Source organism: Oncorhynchus keta, chromosome 17, assembly GCF_023373465.1.
Source record: "Oncorhynchus keta strain PuntledgeMale-10-30-2019 chromosome 17, Oket_V2, whole genome shotgun sequence".
In the NCBI taxonomy this organism is placed as follows: Eukaryota; Metazoa; Chordata; class Actinopteri; order Salmoniformes; family Salmonidae; genus Oncorhynchus; species Oncorhynchus keta.
In genome coordinates this window covers 26,531,719-26,545,368 of record NC_068437.1, presented here as the reverse complement: position 1 = coordinate 26,545,368, position 13,650 = coordinate 26,531,719, and the positions used below count along the sequence as shown (strand labels likewise).

Sequence of the window (13,650 nt, the reverse complement as noted above, 5' to 3'; positions counted from 1 at the left end):
TAGATGGAAAAAAGCTGTCCTCGAAATGGTCTTGATATGTTCTTCAAAAGAGAGATTAGGGTCCAGAGTAACGCCGAGGTCCTTCACAGTTTTATTTGAGACGACTGTACAACCATTAAGATTAATTGTCAGATTCAACAGAAGATCTCTTTGTTTCTTGGGACCTAGAACAAGCATCTTTTATACATATAAAAGTAATATGTTTTGCACCTTGCATTTTGAAAATGCACTCTCTTAGGTTTGTTCATCTAGTGGTTAGACGGTAGTGTCACGTTCTGACCTCTTATTTCCTTTGTTTTGTCTTTATTTAGTATGGTCAGGGCATGAGTTGGGGTGGGCAGTCTATGTTTGTTTTTCTATGTTGGTTTTTGTGTTCAGCCGCGTATGGTTCTCAATCAGAGGCAGGTGTCGTTAGTTGTCTCTGATTGAGAATCATACTTAGATAGCCTGGGTTTCACTGTTGGTTTGTGGGTGCTTGTTTCTGTGTGGGTGTTTGTCACAACACGGTACTGGTTTCAGCACATCGTTTATGATTTTGTATTTCAGTGTTCAGTTTGTTTTTAATGAATCGTCATGAACACTTACCACGCTGCATCTTGGTCCGATCCTTACTCCTCTTCAGACGAAGAGGAAATCTGACGTTACAGGTAGTTGTTTTGTACACGGTATGGCTCCTGTATTGACTCACCTGGTGAAGGTCAGTACATTGAATGTTGGCTCAATGGCACACCTATACACTTTAATTGATAGTGCCCTTACTCATAAATTCCACCCTCAATTTTTGTAGAAAAAATGTATTATACACTGGAAATTTCTGTAAAGCACCTATCATGGGCTTTTAAAATAGTTCCCTTGGTAACTTGTCAAGCAGGATGTGGGGTGATGTTTATTTGGAGCACCGTGGTCCAAGAATGCTGTTTTATTACTGTTTACTGTCTGCTGTAGGCAGTGGACATTCTTTCCCCACACTAGTCCTTATTTCTCTATACTATACAGTAATATGATATTGTTATATAAAAAAAATTGAGGCCAAACAGAACAATATGTACTGTATACTGGATTCAGTCAAACTACCAACATTATTTATTTAATTTAGTGACTTTTCCTGTGACAAATTGATTTAGTTATTCCAAACTTTTCACACTTGTTTTCTTAATCTTCAGTGTCTTGTCATCTTGTTTTCCAGTGTTGCCCAGGTTTACTGTACATTGAGTGAACCTGTAATCCAACCTGATTCAGTTGCTTCCTCAGTAATGAGATAAAGGCAGGTTGTATTCAATAAGGGAAATTACATTGTCTGTGGGAATTGATCAGCTGTGGCTTAGGAAAATGTGCCATGATGACAAGCAGAGAGAAAATACCCATTTCACTCCTGTGGTATTGCCATTGACCCTCTAGACCTAAGGGGCAAAAAGATGACCAAAAACTCAACATAAGCTCCACATGGACAAAGCGACAACACTGTTAGAACTAGATGCTTTGTCAGCTGTGGCACAAAATACTTAAACTCAGTTAATTTATCTTTTTTAATTACAAAAGACTGCATTCATCTGAACCAAATAGGTATCATGTGCCAGGTCAGTATGACCGTGATATGCCTAATCTTTTCTTATCTTTACTGGGTTTGTACATAGGGTATATTCTTTTTAAAAAAGTACAGATGAGGGCAAGACTATACCTTGATGTATGTTCAAAGTCACCTGAAGGTGAGCCAATGCTTTCTGGTTAATGTCAGCAGATTTAAAGGCCTGCATGGATACTGCCCTTTATAGCTCATACCAGAGTGTATTTAGCCTCAATTGCCGGTCTGTTCAAAGAGCTTCCTAATGAAATATTGTGGCTGTGTCCGAAAACCTGTACTTGCCTTCTAAAAAGTCATTTTGGGTATGTGAAATTCAAATGTTTATTTGGGTAGTAAAAATGTAGATTTTGTTTCTCAGTAATACTACTAGACACCTAGCCATTTTAGGAAGCTGGCTTTAGCTAGCCCCATATAGGTTCCCAATCTCCAAACCTTGCTACCAAGACGTCATTTCAGGCTATTAATGAATTTAGAGTAGCTAGCTTGCCTGCTGGCAAGGATGGTCGACTTTAGAAAAGCAAGCTATCCTCACTTTGTGCCCCCTGAGATTTTTGGGTTGCATGACACCCTTACTTTAAATGCAAGGATTTGATACTTATTTCAGCTTTTTATCTGGTAGAATTATCTGCACACGCTCATCATTCGAGACCCACGTGTGTCAGATTTCAGCTGAGGGGACACTACCAAAACAAATGAATGGCGGGAAACAACGCAATTGCCCATTAGATATCACATTCTCAGTAAGATGAGCATAGTATGCTGATATTTGTTGCTTAAGAGTAGTGCACAATATGCAGTTCAGGGTGGCAGGGTAGCCTAGTGGTTAGAGCATTGGACTAGTAACCGAAAGGTTGCAAGTTCAAATCCCTGAGCTGACAGGGTACAAAATCTGTCGTTCTGCCCCTGAACAGGCAGTTAACCCACTGTTCCTAGGCCGTAATTGAAAATAAGAATTTGTTCTTAACTGACTTGCCTGGTAAAATATATATTTTTTTTAAGTAAGTAGTAGGCAAGCCAGATTTTAGACACTGCCAATGAATCAATCAGAATTTCATTCAATATCTCCCTGACATCATACATCTGCTGATCCCCTGAACAAACAGCAGGCAGGTCTAGTTGGCTTTTCTTTGAAAACACCATCTGAAATTCTAATTTGTTGCATTCTCAGAACGCGTGTCTCAAATTTGCAAGGGCAGGTTATTTGTAAGATTACTTCAGACATTGATGTGAACTTTTTACTTTGACAATGTCTGGTGGCTTAAAACAAAACTGCTGGTTAAGTCTAGTGTGTGACAGCGAAATTCTAACATGGTTTGGAACTGAACTTAATATAGTGTCTTTGTCTCCAGTAATGAAAGTGCATCTGTAAAATTAGGGTGTGCTGAAGGCTTGGAATAGCCTGCATGTGCACGTCCTTAATAAGAAATGCTCTCTAAAGAGCTAGCCATGTGGAACAAGGACCTCACTGACATCTACAGTACAGTGTGTGGTTCTATCTGTTGGTATTAAACAGAATGAAAGCCAACTGCTCATCCCATGCACACCATACTTGTTTTGAGGTTTGATGTTCATAGGCACATACTCACATTTCTCAAATGTAGTAGTTTAATTTCTTATTCAAAAATACATTCCCTGTTTGTATTTCTGATGGCAGTTCTGTTATAGTACACTTATTCTCTGTTGCATAAATCCAGAGAAGGGTCTGACAGGTGAGCTGTCTCCATCAGGTTGTTTTATAACACAGAATCCTGCTGAGGCATGGCCTTCAGGGAGTCATAGAATGTTATGGTGAGCTGTTTGTGCCACAGACAGACCCTGGTCTGCTTCATTAAGCTCTGGCATGTTTCCTTACACCCAGACAGACGGGGGACTCCAATGGGTCTGGCACCAGCTTACCTGCCATGCAGCCTCCCAGGCTAGTGTCTGTCTGCACATTAGGCAGTCCCCTGGGAGTTCTCTGTAATGAGGTGTGAGGGAATCTTGCTGGTCTGGAGGGTCAGACCAAGTTCACAAGCACACCATACAACTAGAGGAATTGAATTTTAGAATGGTCTCCTGGTACCGGAATGGAATCCATCGTCTGCGGAGTCAGGAGCCGTGTTGGAACAGGACTGTTAGTATAAGACCAACCACATCAGTGGGAATAACCATGTAGTTGCAATGGTTAATATGTGATTTTGAATGCTAGTAACTAAGTCGCTCTGGATTAGAGCGTCTGCTAAATGACTTAAATGTAAATGTACCAGTTGTATAGGTTGCCATGCATACATAACAAGCATCAATACCACCAAGCAATACCAGGGTTATCCTCCAACAAGGGGTCTGAGCCTGATTGCTGTGCTGGGGATGAGGACTGGGAGCCCCAGATCTCTGACCAGGCCCAGCTCCTCAAGCAGAGGGTACTGAGGAAGATTCACAAAAGCAGAGGAGGATACTGGTCTAGTCCTACACCTGTCTCCAGCCAGCTCATCCCACAGAGGAGAGATCGCTGTGAGGTTCCACAACTCCTCACACTCTGTGCATACTGTACCACCCGCTACAGCCCCACCGCTAAATACATTGTCACTGTGGAGATCATGCAGAAGGACACAACTCTAATGCATGGCTAACAGCGTCAACTAGCAGCAATTTAATATTAGCGTACAACAAGGCTGTGATTCAAACATTGCAACATAATTTGTTGAGCTTTTATGCAATAATAGCAAGTGCATTTAGGTGTGTCGAAGTTCCAATGTACTTATATGATGTGTGTTTAGCAGAGGTGTGGACTCGAGTCACAAATATGATGACTTGCAACTCAACTTTGACTTTAACACCAGTGACTCGTGACTTGAGCCTTTTGACTCGAACTGACTTGATACCCTCCCCAAGCCCAATTTTTATTTAAAAAAAAAAAAAAATTGTGTGCAGCGCATCAACTCTTAATTTAATGGATTCCATTTTGAATTGGACCGCAGCCAATCAAATTGTGCCAGCTGAGAAAGTTGTGCGCGGCAGAGGAACTTCGGCGAGTGAATTTAGATGGAGCCCATGGAAAGATGATACAGCATAGTCTTTATATAATTTTGGGTATCAACAAAAAATGGATTGCAATTTGCAAAACATGCGGGAAGAAAATGACAGGAGGCGCAACATCTTCCAACTTGTTCGACATTTGAAGCTACACAAAGAATGGTAAGTCATGGCTAATATAGCCGACAGCTATATCACTCAACTTTGCCAGTGTAGCATGTTGGCTAACGTAACGTTATATCAATGAACCATGAGTCAGTCAGTGCGGGAACGGGATCATTGCACCCAAGTTTGCGCTACAACTGGTTAGGCAGTTGGTAGCCTAAATCCTGCCTGATGTTACTGCTGTTCCTAAAGCCATTGACATATGTTAGCCTACTGTGTTAGCCTACTGTGTGTTAAGGTTGGGCAATTGTGTGCAAACTAAACCTCGCCCAATTGCGATCCTCGTTTGTCGACCGCTATTGGGGGGGGTATTTTTTTATGGTTCCATGTATTTCCATGGAAATTAAGTTTATTTGGAAAGTAAGAAATATATTTTTAAAAGCATTCATGATTTGCGTAAATGTAATTTAACTATTACTCTTGTTAAAACTATGAAATGGTATTACATTTGGGTAAGAACATTATGACTTGTTTAGAACTCAAAGTTTAGGTCTTAACTTGAGACTTGACATGATACTTGTCGGTCTTGACTTGAGACTTGACTCGGACTTGCCTGTCTTGAATTGGGACTTGACTTCAGACTTGTGACTTGTAAAACAATGACTTGGTCCCACTTCTGGTGTTTAGTACTTATATGATATGTGCTTCTTTGTGAAATTGTAAAAATAAGAAAAGGGCCAAAGCATCGCTCCTATTCTGTTGACAGGTATCCAAAAGAAGATCTAAAAGCATGTCTGAAACAATATGACTGTACTCATTAGCTTTGGCTACAGATATTCCAATGAAGCGAAGTGCCTTGATCCTGTCCACCTTGAGCTCTCCTTCTGGGATTAATAATGGATTTGAGGAGATCTGACTCTGAATCCTTTTTTTCTTAACTACATACCATAGGAAAATATTGAACAAAACATTGTCTTGAAGAAATAACCCGTATTTTATCACGATGAGGGACATGCATGAATTTAAACCATACAGAATATTCTTTCATTACTGTTTCTTAATAGCACATGTTTTTGTTTACCCTCACTTTGCATTAAATCCTTACCTGCCTTGAATTCATTTTGATTCATTTTGTAGTATTTCATCTGAAAGCAACTTTTATTTGTTCCATCTGTCATGTTCTGCTCATTCTGTCTAGGGGAGCCCAATATTGATTCCAGTTTCCCCATCATGCATACATTGAATAAGATGAAGGTAAAGGGGTTTTATTTAGCTCATAAGATTTTTTTTGTTGTCATGAGTGTTTAATTGCTGTATAGGAAAATATAGATACAGTTATACTTCTCAAGTGTTTTGTACAGTACAATGATTTCAATATATTACAATTGTATTCATTTCCTGGATCCTTGTCTCCCATCTTAAAGTACTCGTGTACAAAAAGGTGATGTTTGTATATGAAATCAATTAAGTGCTTGCCCTATGAAGGTTGAAGATAGTAGTAATTTCATAATCATTTTGCTCTTTGAGCCAACTTTGGCACCTTTTACCAGACAGCCACAGAATTGTACTGCCATCACATTCGCATGCATTTCTTTGCAAAAGTATTCAGTGTAAGGAGCAGCTTTAGGACAGTTACAGTAAAGAATTGTTTCCGTGTAAGTAATATACAATCCCTGGCTTCCGTCTGGTCACTACCATAAAGGCCTGATCGGTGGAGGGCTGCAGAGATGGTTCTCCTTCTGTAAGGTTCTCATCTCCACAGAGGAACTTTGGAGCTCTGTCAGAGTGACCATCAGGTTCTTGGTCACCTCCCTGACCAATGCCCTTCTCCCCTGATTGCTCAATTTGGCTGTGCGGCTAGCTCTTGGAAGAGTCTTGGTGGATCCAAACTTCTTCATTTAAGAATGATGGAGGCCACTGTTTTGGGGGACCTTCAATGCTGCAGAAGTTTTTGTTGGTACCTTTTCCCAGCTCTGTGCCTCAACACAATCCTATCTAGCACCTCTACAGACGATTCCTTCTACCTCATTGCTTGGGTTTTGCTCTGACATGCATTGCCAATCAATTGAAGGATGATCAATGGAAGCAGGATGCACCGAGTCTCATAGCAAAGGGTCTGAGTACTTATGTAAATAAGGTATTTCTGTATTTACATTGACATTTTAAAAAAAATCTCTTTTCGCTTTGTCATTATGGGGTATTGTGTGTAGATTTGAGGGGGGGGGGGAATAATTTAATCAATTTTAGAATAAGGCTGTAACATTACAAAATACTTTCCAAATGCACTGTATAATGTATTCCTCTGTGCCATAGTATCACAGCGAATCTGTTTTTTTTTCCCTGGTAAAAACTGCAGACATGATTTTCACTATACCCTTGATTCCAGCTGGCCTCTTAATGGATGACTTGGAAGCCCGTATCCTGTCTATTAGTCCATGAAACACCATGAGGATACTGTGGTAGTTCTCAGCAGCTGTAACCTCATAGAACTGGCAGGCTGTGGTGAGGGCTAGCAGTCTGCCCTCCTCACTGAGGACTGTCCGTCTGTGATTCAGGTCCTTCTTGTTGCCCACGATCACAATGGGCACCTTGTCCATGCCCAGGTAGTCCTTGTTGTCCTTGATGGACTGGATCAGCTTGGTGACAGCGTTGAAGCTAGCCCTGTCACAGATGCTATAGACCAGGACAAAACCGTCTGCCCACTGGACTCTCTTCTCATATAGGGAGGTCTCCCTGGACAGGTCCTGGAAAAGGTTAAAATAATATATACAATTGATATAGGCTTGCTTGGATCAAAGAATGAGCGATTTTTGTATTTGGGAAAGGACCAATCGTGGGATAAGTTAGTCCATGTAAGCCCTATTTCTCTGGGCTGATAGAGATGGTGTCCAGTCACTGCGGCCATGCAGGGTGCTAGTAAAATGCAGTGGTGTAAAGTACTTAAGTAAAAAAAAATACTTTAAAGTTCTACTTAAGTAGTTTTTTGGGGTATCTGTACTGTGTTTGTATATATTATTTTACTTCACTACATTCCTAAAGAAAATAATGTCCTTTTTACTTCATACATTTTACCTTCATACATTTTACCTAACACCCAAAACTGTTTTGAATGCTTAGCAGGACAGAAATGGTCCAATTCCCGCACTTATCAAGAGAGCATCCTTGGTCATCTCTACTGCCTCTGATCTGGCAGACTCCCTAAACACAGATGCTTTGTTTGTAAATAAATGAAGTCGAAGTGTTGGAGCGTGCCCCTGGCTATCGATAAGAACCAGATGGCACAAGTTTAATTTTTTAATTTAAGTATTTTGAATGATTTATACTTTTGATACTTAAGTATATTTTTGCAATTTCATTTTTTTAATACTGTATATTACTGTACTGTATATTCAAAACCAAATACTTCTAGACTTTTACTCCAATAGTATTTTACTAGGTGACTCCTTTTATACTTGAGTAATTTTCTATTAAGTTCTTTTACTCAAGTATGACAATTGGGTACTTTTTCCACCACTGGTAAAATGGGATTCATGTCGAAGACAACCAGGCACTTTTTTTGACAGTAATACTCACTGCAGTACAGGGAAATGGAAGCATCACAAATCTGTGTCCCACATAGGCACTTATAAAGTAGCCTATGACTAACTGAAGTGCTCTGTTTTAAGTTGTCAAATATGCTCAATGCCTGCAGTCATTTCATAAGAGTGAATACATTAGCTTTGCCCAATGCCATGTAAAACCAAAATGGAGTATATGACATCATTATGATAGCACATGAAACAGAATAAATGTTAACATTTTGTAATACCTGATAATACGGTGAATCCCAGATGTTAAAAGTTATGTCCCTTCCATCCACGATAACATTGTGGCTGAAGATTGATTCTGAAAGGAATTAACATAAGTATTAATTTAGTTGTACAGTATATAGTAGTAAAATGTTTACTTGATACTACAATAGCTGGTGATGACAGACCAACTAAACTTACCAATTTCCCCATATTCTCCAATGAATCTTCTAGTTAAGAAGCGGACTGTCAGCGCTGTGAAATAATTATCATCATTTTTACCATTTGTATTTTGAGAAAAATAATGGATTCAGTCAGCAATGCCAATTAAGCAAAAACTAATCCTGACTAAAATGGACCACTGAAGACTTTTGAATACATTGCACATATTATAAATGAGAAATATTAGATTCAGTATTACCAGATTTTCCAACTCTGCCTGTCCCAAGAACTACTACATTAGCTACTACGTTCAGTCCTGTCATGATTCTGGCGGCTGTTTATTGGTCAGACGAGATCAGGACTATTTATATAATGTTGGTGGAGCAGAGGAGTTTTATGCTGCAATGAGTGGTGGGCACACTAGTCAAAGGGGAGTGGAAATATACTCTGCACCATTCAAATCCGGAATATGCAATTGTATTGAGCACAGCCTTCTGACTGTTTATGCAGAAAAATAATATTGTTTTAGCCTAAACAAACACGTTTTCAACAAACATTTACCTCACATACCTTTTGCAAGTTTGAAAAAATAATCTTCCAAATGGAAATTATGCATAAGCATGAGGCGATAGCTAATGTCTGAGGATCCTAGATTTGCATACAGTATTGGGGAAGCTGTTTTGGTTTAGTATCATGGTGTAAACTTGTCTCAAACTAATGTAGCACAGATTGGCTGTAGTCTCCAAAAACACCTGTACACACTTAGTTAGGCAGTGCAGCTTTAAGGTCCTGATGTACTTACCAAGGATAATCATGGAGTTAAATGGCAAAGTAAAAACGCGTTTGCGTGCAGAAAGTGGGAACTAATATTTTGCAAGTGTGTGTAAATCATACAGTAGGCCTACAGTAATCATTGTATGTATACTGTACACTTACTATCTGAATGTGATTTTAGTTCCTATGTAACCAGCTGACAACTCAATTAAACTATCACTGGTCATAGACGTCAGTTCAACGTAATTTCATTTAAATGACGTGAAAGCAACCATGATTCAACCAGTGTGCCAAGCGGGATGTAACCAAAAGTGTGGTGTGATATTGTAACCAACCACTAGATGGAAGTAGAACATTTGATCAGTTAAATGACCAGCCCAGTGTATCAGTTTTCTTTAGGGTTTGGGGCCATGTATAGTACTTTATTTTCCCTGATCATTTAAATCAGCCTTAGGCCATGGACATATCCTTAATTGAAACAATAATGAAGTGGTCACCCAAAGTTTGTTTTGGTGAAAAGCTGAGGGATGGGTCTGAAGAAATGTAACCACTCTCAAATTCATAGTATAATATATGCCATTTAGTAGATGCTTTATCCAACGCAACTTAGTCATGCTTGCATACATTTACATATGTGTTCTCCCAGTGTGAATCGAACCCGTAAGTGCCATGTTCTACTGTCTGAGTGGACTCACCATCCATGTTTTAAGGTTATAAAGTGTTTGATTATGTTAACTTTGTTTACAAACATTGGAGTAAAACAAGCTTATCTGATGGGGTACAACAGTTAAACTAAGCTTATGGGGAATGAAACAATGGGTATATCAGTGGCAGTCTGCCATTTCAGATGAGGGAGGACAATTATTTTTGTTTATGAGCATGGCCTTATTTCTATTACAGCATATTGGATGACTCATTCATATTCCATTCACCCAGATCAATGTTAAATCGATAGGTTTAATTACAAAGCAAAAACATTTTTTTTTATACATTTTGGCTAATTTATTTAAGATCAAACTGAAATTTCACATTTACATAAGTATTCAGTACTTACTTGTAGCACCTTTGGCAGCGATTTACAGCCTCAAGTCTTCTTGGGTGTGACACTACAAGCTTGGCACACCTGTATTTGGGGAGTTTCTCCAATTCCTCTCTGCATATCCTCTCAAGCTCTGTCAAGTTGGATGGGGAGCATTGCTGCACAGCTATTTTCAGGACTCTCCAGAGATGTTCGATCTGGTTCAAGTCCGGGCTCTGGCTGGGCCACTCGGGACATTCAGAGACTTGTCCCTTGCTCCGTTCATCTTTGCCTCAATCCTGACTAGTCTCCCAGTGCCTGCCACTGAAAAGAAATGCCACGGCATGATGCTGCCACCACCATGCTTCACTGTAAGGATGCTGCCAGGTTTCTTCCAGATGTGATGTCTGGCATTCCAGCCAAAGAGTTCAATCTTGGTTTCCTCAGACCAGAGAATCATGTTTAGGTGCCTTTTTTCAATCTCCAATCGGGTTGTCATGTGCCTTTTACTGAGGAGTGGCTTCTGTCTGGCCACTCTACCAGAAAGGCCTGATTGGTGGAGTGTTGCAGAGATGGTTGTCCTTCTGGAAATTTCTCTGATCTCCATAGAGGAACTCTAGAGCTCTGTCAGAGTGACCATCGGGTTCTTGGTCACCTCCCTGACCAAGGCCCTTCTCCCCATTAATTTCTCAGTTTGGCCGGGCAGCCAGCTCTGGGAAAAGTCTTGGTGGATCCAAACTTCTTCCATTTAAGAATGGAGGCCACTGTGTTCTTGAGGACCTTCAATACTGCAGACATTTTTTGGTACACTTCCCCATATCTGTGCCTCGACACAATCCTGTTTTGGAGCTCTACAAACAAATCCTTCAAACAATTTGTGCTTTACTTTGATCACATTTCAGGACTCAAAGGAAACACACTATTGAACTAATACATTGATTTTGTACTTAACTAATATATACTCAATTTATCTCTCATGATAACCACTCAATTTATCTCTCATGATAACCGAACAAATTTGTGAAGGTCAGTATTTTTTTTCAGAAAATTACAGATATTTGGCCTACACCCAAAATCGAATCAATTCAGACTGAGACCACTTTCATCTAATATGGCTGTGACCTTTTTATGCTGCTTTAACAGATTACATATTTACTCTAGAGATATTAATAGTTTGACATTGACAGGCTCTGCTCTTGAAAAGAGAACGATAACTTTGGTTTAACTGTCACAGATTCACTTGATAATTTATCATGAAAGTACACAAAGTGCTGTCAAATATGCCAGTAGGGGGTTTACATTGTGAAAGGATTATTATTGGGTACTTTGGTCTCCTAGTTATCAGTGGTAACATATATTTCCCTTTAAAAAGAAGTGCACTGTATAATGTCCAAACAACCTCTAATATCTAGATTAATTGCCATTGAATAATTAGCTGTCTGTGCATAATGAATTGGCATCCAACATTTCATGACTCAACCCATCTTGGCAGAATAGCTTGTAATTCATAATTTGTTTTGAACAGATCTGTTGTCACATTCAGTCACGTCTATAGTGAGCCACAATAAGGCCTCTGATTTCCAGTATTGAAGAGAATATGAGGACACACATTTCGAAGTTATCCTGAGGACATGAGAGACCATTATTTTCTAAATGAAAAAGAGGTGCATTATTTACCATCCTAATTGACATGAGTGGACGGAGAATAGTAACCAGTCACTGTCTGTCTTTAACCATCTCTCGTCTAGTAACCATCTAACCAGCAACCATCTATCTTCGGAGCTCGTGCTGTTAGGTGACCTAAACTGGGACATGTTTAACACCCCGGCCATCCTACAATCTAAGATTGATGCCCTCAATCTGACACAAATTATCAAAGAACCTACCAGCTACAACCCCAAATCCGTAAACACAGGCACCCTCATAGATATCATCCTAACCAACCTGCCCTCCAAATACACCTCTGCTGTCTTCACCCAAGATCTCATTGCTTGCGTCCGTAATGGGTCTGCGGTCAAACGAACACCCCTCATCACTGTCAAACGCTCCATAAAACACTTCAGCGAGCAGGCCTCTCTAATCGACCTGGCACAGGTATCCTGGAAGGATATTGACCTCATTCTGTCAGTTGAAGATGCCTGGTTATTCTTTAAAAGTGCTTTCCTCACCATCTTAAAAAAGCATGCCCCTTTCAAAAAATGTTGGAAAAGGAATAGCCCGTGGTTCACTCTAGACCTGACTGCCCTTGACCACCACAAAACTAGCCCTGCGATATGCAACTTTTCAGGGAAGTTAGGAACCAATATACACAAGCAGTTAGGAAAGCAAAGGCTATCTTTTTCAAACAAATGTGCATCCTGCAGCACAAACTCCAAAAAGTTCTGAAACACTAAAGTCTGGAGAATAAGAGCACCTCTTCCCAGCTGCCCACTGCACTGAGGCTAGGAAACACTGTCACCACCAAGAATTTCAATAAGCAATTTCTACGTCTAGCCATTCTTTCCACCTGGCCACCCCTACCTTGGTCAACAGCCCTGTACCTCCCCACAGCAACTTGCCGCCCCCATTTCTCAAATCCAGATAGCTGATGTTCTGAAAGAGTTGCAAAATCTGGACCCCTAGAAATCAGAAGGGCTAGACAATCTTCTTTCTAAAATTGTCACCCAAAATTGTTACAACTCCTATTATTAGCCTGTTGAACCTCTCTTTCATATGGTCTGAGATCCCCAAAGATTGTAAAGCTCATCCCCGTCTTCAAAGGGGGAGATACTCTAGACCCAAATTGCTACAGACCTCAATATATCCTACCCTGCTTTTCTAAGGTCTTCGAATGCCAAGTTAACAAACAATTTCAAATCCCACCGTACCTTCTCCACTATGCAATCTAGTTTCCGAGCTGGTCATGGATGCACCTCAGCCACGCTCAAGGTCAATAAGAGACAATACTGTGCAGCTGTATTCATCGACCTGGCCAAGGCTTTCGACTCCGTCAGTCACCACATTCTTATCGGCAGACTCAACAGCCTTGGTTTCTCAAATGACTGTCTCGCCTGGTTCACCAAATACTTCTCAGAGTTCAATGTGTCAAATCGGAGAGCCTGTTGTCCAGACCTCTGGCAGTCTCTATGGGGGTAGTGCCACAGTGTTCACTTCTCGGGACGACTTTTCTTTCTATACATCAATGATGTCGCTCGTGATTCTCTGATCCA

General features: G+C 40.2%; 1 protein-coding gene and 1 long non-coding RNA gene across 2 annotated transcripts in view; one reads left to right on the top strand and one right to left on the bottom strand.

The window, feature by feature from the left end:
• The first annotated feature begins 497 nt into the window (after positions 1–497).
• LOC118396145 (uncharacterized) overlaps positions 498–13,650 on the top strand; it is a 30,764-nt gene continuing 17,611 nt past the window's right edge. Inside the window, exon 1 of the long non-coding RNA XR_004828140.2 lies at positions 498–647. This is a non-coding gene — a long non-coding RNA (uncharacterized LOC118396145). The remainder of the gene's footprint in view (positions 648–13,650) is intronic.
• Positions 7,015–8,972, bottom strand: si:dkeyp-59c12.1 (Ras-related and estrogen-regulated growth inhibitor-like protein). Its single transcript, XM_035790260.1, has 4 exons — positions 8,909–8,972; positions 8,689–8,742; positions 8,508–8,584; positions 7,015–7,443 (listed from the first exon to the last, which is right to left on the bottom strand). Exons 1-4 carry the CDS (start codon positions 8,970–8,972, stop codon positions 7,015–7,017), a joined length of 624 nt encoding a protein of 207 aa, XP_035646153.1.